This window comes from Anoplopoma fimbria, chromosome 7 (genome assembly GCF_027596085.1).
Source record: "Anoplopoma fimbria isolate UVic2021 breed Golden Eagle Sablefish chromosome 7, Afim_UVic_2022, whole genome shotgun sequence".
Classification (NCBI taxonomy): Eukaryota; Metazoa; Chordata; class Actinopteri; order Perciformes; family Anoplopomatidae; genus Anoplopoma; species Anoplopoma fimbria.
Genome location: NC_072455.1, coordinates 6882301 through 6895376, shown reverse-complemented (window position 1 = coordinate 6895376; position 13076 = coordinate 6882301). Strand labels below are relative to the sequence as shown.

At 41.4% G+C, this 13076-nt stretch overlaps 1 protein-coding gene across 3 annotated transcripts in view; it reads right to left on the bottom strand.

Moving 5' to 3' along the window:
• The window catches only part of dnah9 (dynein, axonemal, heavy chain 9), a 129917-nt gene that overhangs the window by 62080 nt on the left and 54761 nt on the right, over positions 1-13076 (bottom strand). For all 3 annotated transcript variants that reach the window (XM_054601309.1, XM_054601307.1, XM_054601310.1), the window contains 7 exons: positions 12761-12908; positions 10278-10452; positions 9268-9441; positions 8553-8760; positions 8181-8346; positions 7341-7443; positions 6157-6396 (listed from right to left, as the gene is read on the bottom strand). In XM_054601309.1, the coding sequence (XP_054457284.1) occupies positions 6157-6396; positions 7341-7443; positions 8181-8346; positions 8553-8760; positions 9268-9441; positions 10278-10452; positions 12761-12908 (1214 nt within the window). The remainder of the gene's footprint in view (positions 1-6156; positions 6397-7340; positions 7444-8180; positions 8347-8552; positions 8761-9267; positions 9442-10277; positions 10453-12760; positions 12909-13076) is intronic.

Genomic DNA, 13076 nt, shown 5'->3' with positions numbered 1-13076 from the left:
CATTCTGTCCATCCTGGGAGAAGGATCCCTCCTCTGTCGTTCTCCCATAGGTTTCTTCCTTTTTTCTCCCTGTTAAAGGGGTTTTTAGGGGAGTTTTTCCTGTGCCGATGTGAGGGAAGGACAGAGGATGTCGCATGTGTACAGATTGTAAAGCCCTCTGAGGCAAATTTGTAATTTGTGATTCTGGGCTATACAAAATAAACTGAATTGAATTGAATATAACATACTATTAAATATAATACAGTATACAGTAACATGATGATAGCATAATATCATATAATATATGATAAATATATATGTACATCTACTGCTACTTAAAGTATTACTAATAATAAACATAGTATAATATATAATAAAATATTTGATATGCAATATTTGCAAATCAAGTCCAGCAGAGGAACCTTCAATGCGACACAAACACAGAGTGCTGGATCTCTTCATCGCAAACCAAACAGAGCAACGGTTGCACTTTGTCAGCTGACATATTTATTCAAATCTGGGTTGAGTATATACAAAATTTGATGTGGCTATTGATGGTAGCTTGGCTTTTTCAAAATGGCGGGTTAGTGCAGGATGTCCCCTGTCACACACGTGACGATTCTTTCCGACCAATCAGTGGTCTGCCGTGTTTTAACTCAACCCTTTAGTATTGGCTCAGCTGGAACCTTGACCTAGGTGATACCAAAAAATATTATCCCTAACCTTAGCATATGGAAAGCCAAAAAAGAACGTCTCCAAGTAAGTGGTCTAGAGTTGTGCAATGGAAATGCAGCATTCGAGTCTACAGCCACGCAGGAAGCTCTGGGAGGCTGAGCTAATGCACATTAAGATGTTCACCAGGTCTTACTTAGACTTACCAATCAACTAATTGGCACTAAATAAACACAATAAATACAGCTGAGGCTGATGGAACTGTTTTGGCTTATTAGGTCAACATAAACCAAAGCAGCTGACAAACTGATCTGAGGACAGCACTAGATGGAAATCACCAAAGTTACTACAGTGCATCCTGTGGGGATCTGAATGAATACTTGTCGTAACATTTCCTCATAAAACAACAAGGTTAACCTCACAGGAGTCAGTGGGCTTTATTCTCTCCATTAATGTCTGTACCAAATCCATACAGTCAATATGGAAATATTTCACTGGATGAGTGAAACGTTTGCCATGCTGGAGCTGCTTCATTAAAAAGTCAATGTGATCACCATAGACATTATGGTACATCTTCTGGGGGACATGAATATATTTACTATATTTTAAAGCATCTATCCAATATTTGACAAGTTATTTCAACCACAAAACAAAAAAGTCAACCTCATGGTGGTGCTAGAGGAATAGTCCGGGGTTATCAAGTTATTACAATTCAACCTGGGGGAACACGAATGTCTGAACCAGATATCATGGCAATCTATCCAGCAGTTGTTGAGATAGTTCAGAGGTTATCTGACTCATCATCTCGTCATTAGCCTCCATAGAGCAACACAGCTAGCATGGCTATGAATAGATGTGTTTTCCAGCTTATTTGTCACTCTTTTCCTCATCCTCTGTCCAAAAAAAGCCGAAATAAAAACAGAAAATGATGACAATGAGCAGAGGAGTGCTTAGTGGATGATGGATGATTAATGTGTCTCTAGAGGAGGCCTGTGTGACGTGTTGGCTTTCCCACAGGGCTGTTCATTATGCAGCTAGGCAGAACTTTATGCAATCTAGGTGCCACATAACAGGTGCTGTATAGGATAAGGGAGAGGACAGAGGCGCCCAGGCACTGTTTGTTCCCCTCTGTGCACCGTCACTCAGGAGGCAGAGGCAGAGCAAGCAGATGTTGTGTGTTTCCAGCCACAGAAGTTATTCCAATCAACAGAGCCATCTCTGGGGGTAAAGTCAGCTGAATCTGATCTGCCTTCATATCTGAGCCTGCTGAATGTGACAACTGGCTACTAAATCCACTGTGTAATTGTGCAGATGGGTGGTGTGACTGTATGTGAATATTTGCATGGGTGTGTTTACTGAAGATTCAAACTGAGCCAGAATAATCGCAGCTACTCTAGATCTACAAAAGTCAAGATGTTTTCCAGCGTGTGGGAACGCTCTAATCCTTTGACTTTTAAAAGATCTGTCTTTTTCTACTCCATTTCATTGCTTAATGGTGTCAATCATGACACTCCACGTTTATTGTGCAAAAGTGTGCCTGAGCAAAACAAAACACCATATGGCAGCTCTATATAACAGTCACACTCTCAGGCTTGGCAGTTCATTGTACCAATCAAACAAACGGTACTCTGCTAACAAACTGAGGAGACAAAACTTTGTTTTTCCTCCATCCAGCCAACTTTGGCAGACTATCTCCTCCTCTCTGTCGTTTATCTTTCATTGCTTTGTTCGACTCAGAGGAGAGGGATTAGAGAGTTCTGGGTGTCGCCATGTATCTGTCTATCTGTGGGTCTTTCCTCGTAGCCTGACAGATGCTCTGAACCCCAAACATAGCTTCCCTGCTAACAAATGCACCCAGCAGACATATTGTGCAGTCAGTACAGTTCGGCTTCAGAGTCTCTCAGCACCGCGGGTCTCATGTACTCTCTTTCTTTCTTTCTTTCTCTTTCCCTTGTCTCTGTCCTTCTTTTTCATCATGTCTGTCTTTCCCCCTTCTCCTCCCTCGCCTCTTGAGCTCCGAGGAGCTCATTTAGGCTGATGTGGGGAAGACAGGCCCTCAGATATGCCCGCTGGTCATCGCAGAGAACACACATTGGCAAACAGAGCTCTTGACAATGCTCGCAGTGGATGTCAAACTGTTTGTCTTGCCCTATAAGTGGAATTTGGCCTTATGATTTTAAATTCATGGAAACAGAAAGTATGAAGGAGAAAGACGGAGTACTGCAACAAAGTAAGTGGTGAAGGACATAGTGGAGAAAAATTATTTCTTAGCTCTTACTTACTATTCAACAACAACATAGAAGAGAGAAATTTGTCAGCAATAACAACAACAATAATCTCATAAAGATGCAACCCTGAGCTCCTTTTGTCACATTTAAAAACACCTTTGCAAGGGGTGTTGCAAGCTCACCCAGAGTATCTGAGCTGTTTTCTGGCTCATTAGAGTTGTTCATAATGAGACGGTTGCCTTTGGCTGTATCTCAAGTTCCAAAGTTTTAAAAAACAAAGTGGATCACAAAAGGTCCCCCAATTATTTCAGCTGAGGCAAACGTCTGATACGTCAAGCCAGAAAACACTGAGTGACAAACATTTAGGCCTCCAAATCAGAGGAAGCGTTTGTACTGTCACGCCAATACTTTCCCACTTCTGAAGGTGCAAAAGCACAGAGGTACGGTGGGGGAATCACAGCTGAGGCAGATCTGTGAGTTGCGTAGCTGCTTACCTCTTCCCAGCTGTCCTAAGGTGTTAGAGTCAGAAGCGGATTAAGTTAGGCAGAAGAACTTCAAACAAGCTCCCTTTTTGGCTTTCCTTCTATTCCCTCTATGGGTGGAGAGAGGAACAGCGGAAAGCTTGACAATGTGTCCTCTCAAGTCCAGTCAGGCTATGTAGTACAAAGCAAAAAAATACACTTTGACAAGACAGGCAAAGTGGCCTCTTCATACATTGGCCTCAAAGTGTTATAGTGCGGAAAAACTGCCTAATGCTTCATGGCAGTGATGGGTGTGATCAATGGTCTGGAAGTGCTGCAACAATTTATAGATTAAATTGATAATAAGAATAGTTGGCAACAAATTTGGTCCTGGATAAGATGGGTTTATGTAATGATGCAGGAAAGGCACCGTGGCAACGTCTCTTTGGGGGCAGTAAACCATCTAATGTGATAAATTACAAGAAATGACGCTGTCTCCTTTGTCTATCCTTCGTCTCGCCTTTGTCTTTGGAGTAAGCATTTGATTAGTGTTGGAGGCAGAGACTAATGCTACAGTGTAGAAAAGGCAAACAAACTTAGCCGACATTAAATACCTTCCGCCTGTTTTCTCTCTGTTTTGGGATGGATCATTTACGGGCCCCTGTAAAGCTATTCTCAAGCTAACACTTGATAAAGCTAACGCCCTGGCTACATTGATCAATCACAAAACAGAAATACAGCAAATACAGAAAAACATTCTTTGCAATAGATGTATTTTTATGGATTTACTATAACTCTGATGTCTGACAGTGTCTAAATACTACAGTGTCTAGCTCTCCTTTTTCATTGTTCTTTCACTTTGCATACGAAAAATTAACTATGAACTATGAGTGTCAACCTCATAGTGGCATTACAGGAAAAGTCATTACGATTCATTGTCTGGGGACCAATCTATTTCACTGGAATATCCCCTGACCACCCGCTTCCATTATGCCAATATGAGGAGTTGGCGCACAAAGATGAGGTTGCAGGGAAGAGGACACAACGAGATGTCTTTATTAAAAGAGCTCTAGTCAAATGATGTGGATAACAGCATGGAAATATTGAATGTATGTTTTATATTATTTATATATTATTATATCTTTTGTTTCTCCAGTGGAGTTTACATTTAAGTCACATGCTTCTTGTATGTCACAATTTTCCTTTGTATTGCATTTTGTTTTAATTCATACACCAACATTTGTACCTCGATCAAGCAAAACAACTTGTTATTTGATTTGATATTTTATAACTGTGATATTGGGACTTTTTCATCAAATCTTCGGGGTTCGCTGCTAAACATCAGCATGTTCCCGTTGTCATTATGAGGATGTTAGCATGTTGACATTAGCTTTGAGCTCACAGTTCTCACAGAGCTGCTATTTTAGCTGTAGACTCTTATTCACAATCCCCACACATCTCACATCTCCACACTCACGGACTCACAGTCTGTGAGGGTTTAGGGCTGCTCCACTGTCAAATTGTCAAGTGCATGAAGGCTCTCTCGCAGACATTTTGAGCCCTTTGTTAACCCTTTCCATAAGTCCACATTTCTGCAGACTTTGTCTGAGGTAGTTACCCACAATTCACAGCGTGCTGATGTTTAACACAGGGCTTCCAATAGAAGCACAGAGGCATAACAAAAGAGGACGGTCCATGGTTTCAGCCTAACATATTAAAGATACACAGAAAAAATAAAAGCGCATGAGGAATGCAAAGAAGAGACTTGATTCCATAGCTGGTTTATTCATCAACCCTTCTATTCATTTTTGTTGACAAAAAACGAGTAAAAAGATTATTGGACAAATAACTTTCATCTCTAGAGGCAAGAGCCTGGAAGACGTTCAAAAACATAAAATAGAAACCAACAATTGTACATAACGTGTTTTCCTATTAATACCATTTTTGAGCCCTTGCAGCCTCTCACACTCGTCGTCGAGTCCCTAAGGGTTCAGGGCTGAGGTCCTCAGGGGGGTCACTGGGACTGGGCCTTAGTCTTTTTCTAACCTGTGCTTGTCCTGATTGTCATCCTGTTGTCAATCTCGGCCTGCATATTTGGCACAGCAGCCTTTGCTTTCAACCTACCACCAACTCCTTTTGCATTACATAGAATTATTTGATCCATTGCAATATAAAAAATTATGAACTAGTGCAGCCTTAAAAAGCTGTATGTGAATTGCATATCACTACACCTATGTATTTTATGCATTGTATAATAGTAGGCTATAGAAAGAACCTCAGATCTGCCTTTGTAAACTCACAGATGGAATTATGAAATCTGAAAGTTATAGCTCAGTGGCTTGAAGCATTAATTACACAATGGAGTGAGTTAAATGAGGGAGCCTGCCCTCCATGATACCGTGGAGGAATTTGACAGAAATATTGCCCCCAAAGAGTCTCCCTGAACAGCCTTTGCATTCTGATATTATATTCATTTAAATACATTAAATCATCTCTAACACCCGTGGAAGTGCAAATCCATTCTATTTTCTGAAACATTTATTTGAGACTTATTTCTAGCTTTCAGACCCAGCTCTTAAATCAATAATAATTTAGATGAGAAATTAGTGACAGAAGCCTGGCTCTTTCCACGTGGGAATCATGGAAAAATATCTAACTCCTTGTTTGAAATGGAAATGGGAGTGATATGAAAACGCACACAACATTCTCAAGGTAACTTCTGACATTTAATTGATAAAGATTAATCTGAGGTCGTCCTTCTAAAAGAATGTCTGTGTAGATAAATCCTTCTTGCATATTTTCTATTTATGTGTCACCTGGAATATGTTGGAGAGGTCTCGCAGGTTAAAGATGTAGTGGAACTTGACTGCAGTGGGGAGGAAGGTGGAGGAGATGCGCTGGTGCAGGGCCAAGGCTAACTGGACCAGGGTGGGGCAGCTCTTCTGCAGGGCGCAGGTGAAGCCCTCTCCTCTCAGGTGCTGAGACAGGATGGAGGTGTAGATGGTGCTCAGGGCCTCGGCTCCAGGAAAGGACAGGGCGAAAACAGAGAAGTGGCGCTATGTAGGGAGATGCAGCATAAACAAGGCAACAGTGAACATGTCGTTCCACACTTATGATGCAAGGGTCACCTTGTGGGTGACCATAAGTGAAAGAAGAGGGACAGTGCCTTTTAATTTTTCAAATTTGACCATATTAAAGTTTAATCTGTAATGGACGCAGAAAGAAACAGCATGAAGAGCCGGCATATTTTCTCATCTTACTTTGTAACTGAGGATTCATTTTTGAACAAACCTAGTTGCTGATTATTAGAACAGTGGAAAGAGGAATCAAGACGTGTTTAGTGAGGTTTATTTAGTTTCTGTACAGTTATAATGAAGTGTTTTATGATGAGTTAACTAGGCAACTAAGCCTGTCTTAGTTTTGTGTCAGAGAGAAACTTGGTTGTATTTTTCTGTTCAAGTGTCTTCAGTGAAATTTTGTGAATGTATTTTGTTCATTTATCAGAGAGAATGAACTCGCTGGCAGCGTAAATGCATTGTGGCACATGTAGGCACAGCTGACACAGCTGAGCAGCAGTAGAGAGAATATTTTCTTTTCTTTTCTGGTCAAAAGTTGTGTCGGATCAGATCAGTCTGAGATATTGCACAAACAAATGAACGAACAAATGAACAAGCAAATCTTATCACTTCCTAAATGCTGAAACATGTTTGGACATGTCCTATTCACTAGGAAAGTTCTGCAGAAATGGCAGAAATGAATCAACACAGAAACTCAAAAAAAGCGTTTTGCCAATATAATGTCACCTAATTTAAAATAGGAGGCAAATGTAAAGAAAAACATTTCTGTGATTAGTGTACATGTAACCTCTGCAGTCTGTTGCATTACCAGCGTGGTACACAACATGCTGTGTGTGTGTGTGTGTGTGTGTGTGTGTGTGTGTGTGTGTGTGTGTGTGTGTGTGTGTGTGTGTGTGTGTGTGTGTGTGTGAGTGTGTTTCTACCTGCAGCCGTGGATTGATGGTGAAGCTGCCGGCTGTGGGGTTCATGCAGGACACGTATTGAACACTGTGTATTTCCTTCAAAAGCAGCTTATTGCGGTCATACCTTGGAGTACACACACACACACACACACACACACACACACACACACACACACACACACACACACACACACACACACACACACACACAAACAAGCAGAAATAAATCATTATTTAACAGTCTTGCATGCACACAAACACCCGACCGCACACATACACAACTACACATTCCCCGATATAGCTCCCACTTAAGCTGGCGTGGCTCAGTAGCATCTTCCTTCCTCTCAATTTCATACCTGAAATCCTCCCAGCATATCTGTGATGGGCTGACCGTGTCCAAGCCAGTCAGCCTGCGTCTGACACAGTGGAACCATGTTCAGGATGGCCTCACTGTGTCAGAGGGACAAGCAACAGAATCCCTTCAAGGGGATTCATACAATCCTGTCCTTAAATTTGACTTTGAGTCATAAAAGTTGTACCATATTGATACTTAGTCAGGGATCTCACTGAATACTGAGGACATTTTCAGTAGAACATTAGGGTATTACACCAATCAGCTGCTGGCACCCCATTATCTGAATGATCCTTTTTTAATGTTAATACATAGAGAACATATCTAAAACTGTCAATCACTGAAGCAGTCAAAATGAGGAACAATTCCACTGTTAATGTCATATTTTCCGACAATCACCTAAAAAGACAGACAATGCACAATGTGCCCCTCTTTAAACAGCACTAACATGTTCTCATGTTTGCTCATACATGCATATTGAATAGCTGCATGTAAAGACTGAGGCCTACCAGTGGTTGTAGTCCATGTGTTGGCGTATGAGTGTGTGAGGTTGCACCGTTCCATATGTATCCACCTCGGGCATATTCATGTCGTCTATGAAGTAGATCAATCTTCTGCTGCCTGGAGGGCCGTAGTTGCGCCCAGCTTTCTTCTCAAGGGGCTTTTCCAGCACAGCTGTGTGGGAGAGGAGCAGAGGGCAGGCATGTAGGAATGAAAGGTGTGATTGAATAGCAACATGTATGTCGTGGTTTAAAGTTAGAGAATCACGAGTCAGTGTATGGACATTTGATTTATTTGGAAGAGAACATCAGCTGAGACACAATTTTAACACACACCTGCAAGCCAATCAGAAACAAATCTTTTCCATGCATGGTTCCTACCTTGGAGCATAGCAGATGTAGTGTAATAGTTAAAGGGGACATTTTTAATCACATATTTCTCTGCATCCAACAATCCAAGTTTGTCCCCAACCACAACAGACTTCCCAGTCCCAGCGTTCCCGACCAGCATGACGGGCCGACGATGTTCCAGGAGGCTGTCCATGAAGTATCGGACTCGAATGGTCTCTGTAGTGTGGACCAGACACGCCTGGACATACAATTTTTTATATATATATACATACATACATACATACATACATACATACATACATACATACATACATACATATATAAACATACAGTATGGGCACAATACGACAGGGTTATAGGGCTGCAAATAATGAGTATTTTGATTATTTAAATATTTGTTTTAGAATAATCAATGAATAGCTTTCTCTAGTAGTGAAAATGGCCATCACAAGTTCCCAGATCTGACAACTTTGTCAAGGACATTTTATAAAACAGAAATACAGAAATGTTTTAGTCTTCACAAACTCTTGGGTGACATATCTGGGTCTTAAGTTACTTAATGCTCCAGCTAGTTGCTCACTTTGTCACTGCTATAAACTAATGTAAAAAAAAAACTAGTAAAGCTTTAAACTATTAATCAAATCAAAATTGTTATTTAATTGAAAAATATGTCCAGTGGATGACATTGGTGTTATTCCCCAAAGTCTTGCCTCTAGCTTGAATCCTGTTAAACAACCTGCTGTACCTGAAGAGGTGCATCTGTGTCCATCTCAAACCTGGGCACCATCTTGGACCAGGGTTCAAACTTCTTGCTCTCGGGGTCGATGTAGTAATCAAACACGGTGCCCTGGGATGGGAACTTGATGGTTTTGAACTCGGCCACCCACCACTTGCTGAACTCCACTCTGTAGTCCACCAGCTAAACTCACACAGAGCACACACGCAGAGACACAGACGGTAGGTGAGCGGTCAATCCTTTTAAAATGACTTCCTCTCTGCTCTCCCCCCCATACAGTAGCTATGGATCTGTTCATTTGATTTACACTGGTATGAATACAAACCAGAGGACAAATAAATTGCAACAACATGGAGATGCGGCCACAGCAGTTGAAGGGTAGAAAATGAGAGATGGCAGGCCCATCTATCAATTGTCTGATTCAGACGGTGAAGGAGCCTCATCACCTGCTGGTTGGCAGTTCTTCGCCTTATTCCCTGCCTCCCCCCTAGGTACCTGTCTCCTCTATTCACTAACAACTCAAGTCAATAAAACCACTTAGTATTTAAATGCATCTGTGATGGGAAAATAAAGTGGAGTACATTTGTACTAAGGGGAGAGCAGTTTTATCCCATAACTTAGATGGACGCACTTACTGTACGGTGTTAACTGGATTGCTTAGCAACTGAGCGCCATGGCTCTCCTACTGATTTAAATTCAGCCCGCCTGTGTGTTGTTGAGCGGGAATTGAGTCCACTTCATTTTCAGATGGGTTTCTCTGCCTTTTCAAAAAAACTGTCATTTCTTTTTAAGCTGAAACTTTCAAATTACTTTTATAAGGAGAGAAACAAAGTTGAGTTGCATAAGAGCCATCAGGGCTTGAATTATACCAAGGAATACCCATAATGCAAGGGCAAAAAAAGGAAAGAGTTATGATGACAGAGAAAGAAATCATTCAGCTGTTCAGTTGTTTCCTATTATTTTCCCCTTTATGCAACCCCTTAGTAAGAGTCTCATATGCCCAGAGGCCCACTCAGTACCTGGTCCTGGAACATGGCTCCCCCAAAGGCCCAGACCGCAGCAAAGACAAAATAGAGCTCATAAAGTTCCTTGGCACAGTCGGGCGGGGTGTTTTCTGGAGTCAGCAGACACTCCAGCAAGTAGCAAAGCATCTGGACCATGCTCTGCTCAGGGATAGGGATGATCTTCTTAAACCTGAGCAAAGACAAACACATTACATCACTGGATTTAAGCCAGTGGTAAAAAGGCACTCCGTAATGCTAGAGCAGTATATTATTCAGCATTAATAGAGAAAAATAAGAACAACCCCAGGGTTCTCTTCAGCACTGTAGCCAGGCTGACAGAGTCACAGCTCTGTTGAGCCGTGTATTCCTATAAACCTCAGTAGTAGTGACTTCATGAACTTCTTTAATGATAAGATTCTAACTTTTAGAGAAAAAATTACCTTTAGTTAGCAATTCTTTATTAGAAATGATCAATCTGTCTTTACTAACAGGCCATGTACCACAGGCCTTCAAACTAGCTGTAATTAAACCTCTTCTTAAGAAACCCACTCTTAATCCAGAGGTGTTGGCTAACTATAGACCTATATATATTTTCACCTCATATATGCTTAATTTAAGGATTATTATCAGAAAACACTCAATAAACTTTCATTGTTATGCAGATGATACCCAGTTATATATATCGATTAAGCCAGACGAAACTAAACAGTTCTCTAAACTTCAAGCATGTCTTAAGGACATAAAAACCTGGATGACCTGCAACTTCTCGATCTACTATGCCCAGATCACCTTCGAAATCAATTATCTAATGATATAGTTCCTCTAGATGGCATTGCTCTGGCATCCAGCACTACCGTTAAGAACCTCGGAGTTATCTTTGATCAGGATCTGTCTTTTAACTCTTATATAAAACAAATCTCAAGGACAGCCTTTTCTCATTTACGTAACATTTCCAAAATCAGGCAAAGCCTGATAATAACATTCGAAAATCAGGCAAAGCCTGATAATAACAAATTGCAGTAATAAAGTAGATTACTGCAATTCGTTATTATCAGGCTGCTCTAATAAGTCTCTTAAATCTCTACAGTTGATCCAGAATGCTGCAGCACGTGTTCTAACAAAAACCAAGAAAAGAGATCATATTACTCCAGTATTAGCTTCTCTGCACTGGCCGCCTGTTAAATCAAGAATAGAATTTAAAATTCTTCTACTCACCTACAAAGCTCTAACTGGCCAGGCACAGTCTTATCTTAAGGAACTTATAGTTCCATATTACCCAACTAGAGAGCTGCGCTTCATCAATGCAGGGTTACGTGTGGTTCCTAGAGTATATAAAAGTAGGATGGGAGCCAGAGCCTTCAGTTATCAGGCTCCTATTCTGTAGAACCAGGTTCCATTTTCAGTCCAGGGGTCAGACACACTCACCACTTTTAAGAGTAGGCTTAAGACCTTCCTTTTTGATAGCGCTTATAGTTAGGGCTGGTTCAGGTTCGCCTTGGTCCAGCTCCTAGACATGCTGCTATATGCCTAGACAGCCGGGGGACTACCTAGGATACACTGAGCTCTTCTCTCCGCTTCTCACCCTCCATCTTTATGTATTAATCTCCTATTAATGCACATTACTTATTTTGCTTCTTCCCCGGAGTCCTTGTGCTTTCTTGCCTCGCAGGTTTCCATTAATCGGGGTTATATCTGGACTGTGGTCGTGCCTCCTGCTGTGGCCCTGCTGACACCCACTGCTACTACCATTATTATTATTAGTCACATTACTATTAGAAAGCCTTTTTGCTTTCTCGCCTCGCAGGTTTCCATGAATTGTTGTGGTACCTGGACCGTGGTCGTGCTTCCTGCTGTGACCCGGCTGACACCCGCTGTTACTTTTTTAATTATTATTATTAGTCACATTTCTTATTCTATTCCCTATGTCAATATTTTAATTCTACTAAAGTCATTGCTGCTTTTATTATAAGTAGTATTAATTTTCTCCTTCTTTACTCTGCTTACTACTGTGATTATATGAATCATTTATGTCATATACATATACAGTACATGTGTTGTAACTCTGTTATGTTGTTCATTCTGTACACATGACATCTATTGCATTCTGTCCATCCTGGGAGAAGGATCCCTGCTCTGTCGCTCTCCCATAGGTTTCTTCCTTTTTTTTCTCCCTGTTAAAGGTTTTTTCTGTGCCGATGTGAGGGTTCCAGGACAGAGGATGTCGCATGTGTACAAATTGTAAAGCCCGCTGAGGCAAATTTGTAATTTGTGATTTTGGGCTATACAAAATACACTGAATTGAACTGAATTGAAATGTCCGTGTTCAATAGAATTCAGGACGGCATCTAGTTCTTCTGAGTCAGGCTGTTTGCCTTACTCCAACACGCCCACTTCAGCACAGTCCCTCCCCATGTTATGTTACATGCCATCATGCGTCAGCTGGACATGACTGTGAGAATGTCATTTCACAGTGACTGAGCCACTGAAAGCTGTGTTACCTTGATCTGAGGCTATCCAGGCAAGAGGGGAGGTACTTGTCGAACAGTATGGTCAGGTTGGCCTTCTCTGATTGGACCTCCCTCCCGTCAATCCAGCTGGACACCGGCGGGTTCCAGCCGAGGTCTGCTGGGTTTATGTACAGGATACCTGGACAGAGACACAGGGAATATAACACATTTTAACCCTGGAGTTAAAATGTGGGCCAACTTTGACCCCCGACACCAAGTAGAATGCAGAAAGCAGCCTATACAAGGCTGCTCCATTATTCTGGAATACTACTCGTGAGAACAAACTAGTAAATTAGCAATTAATCCC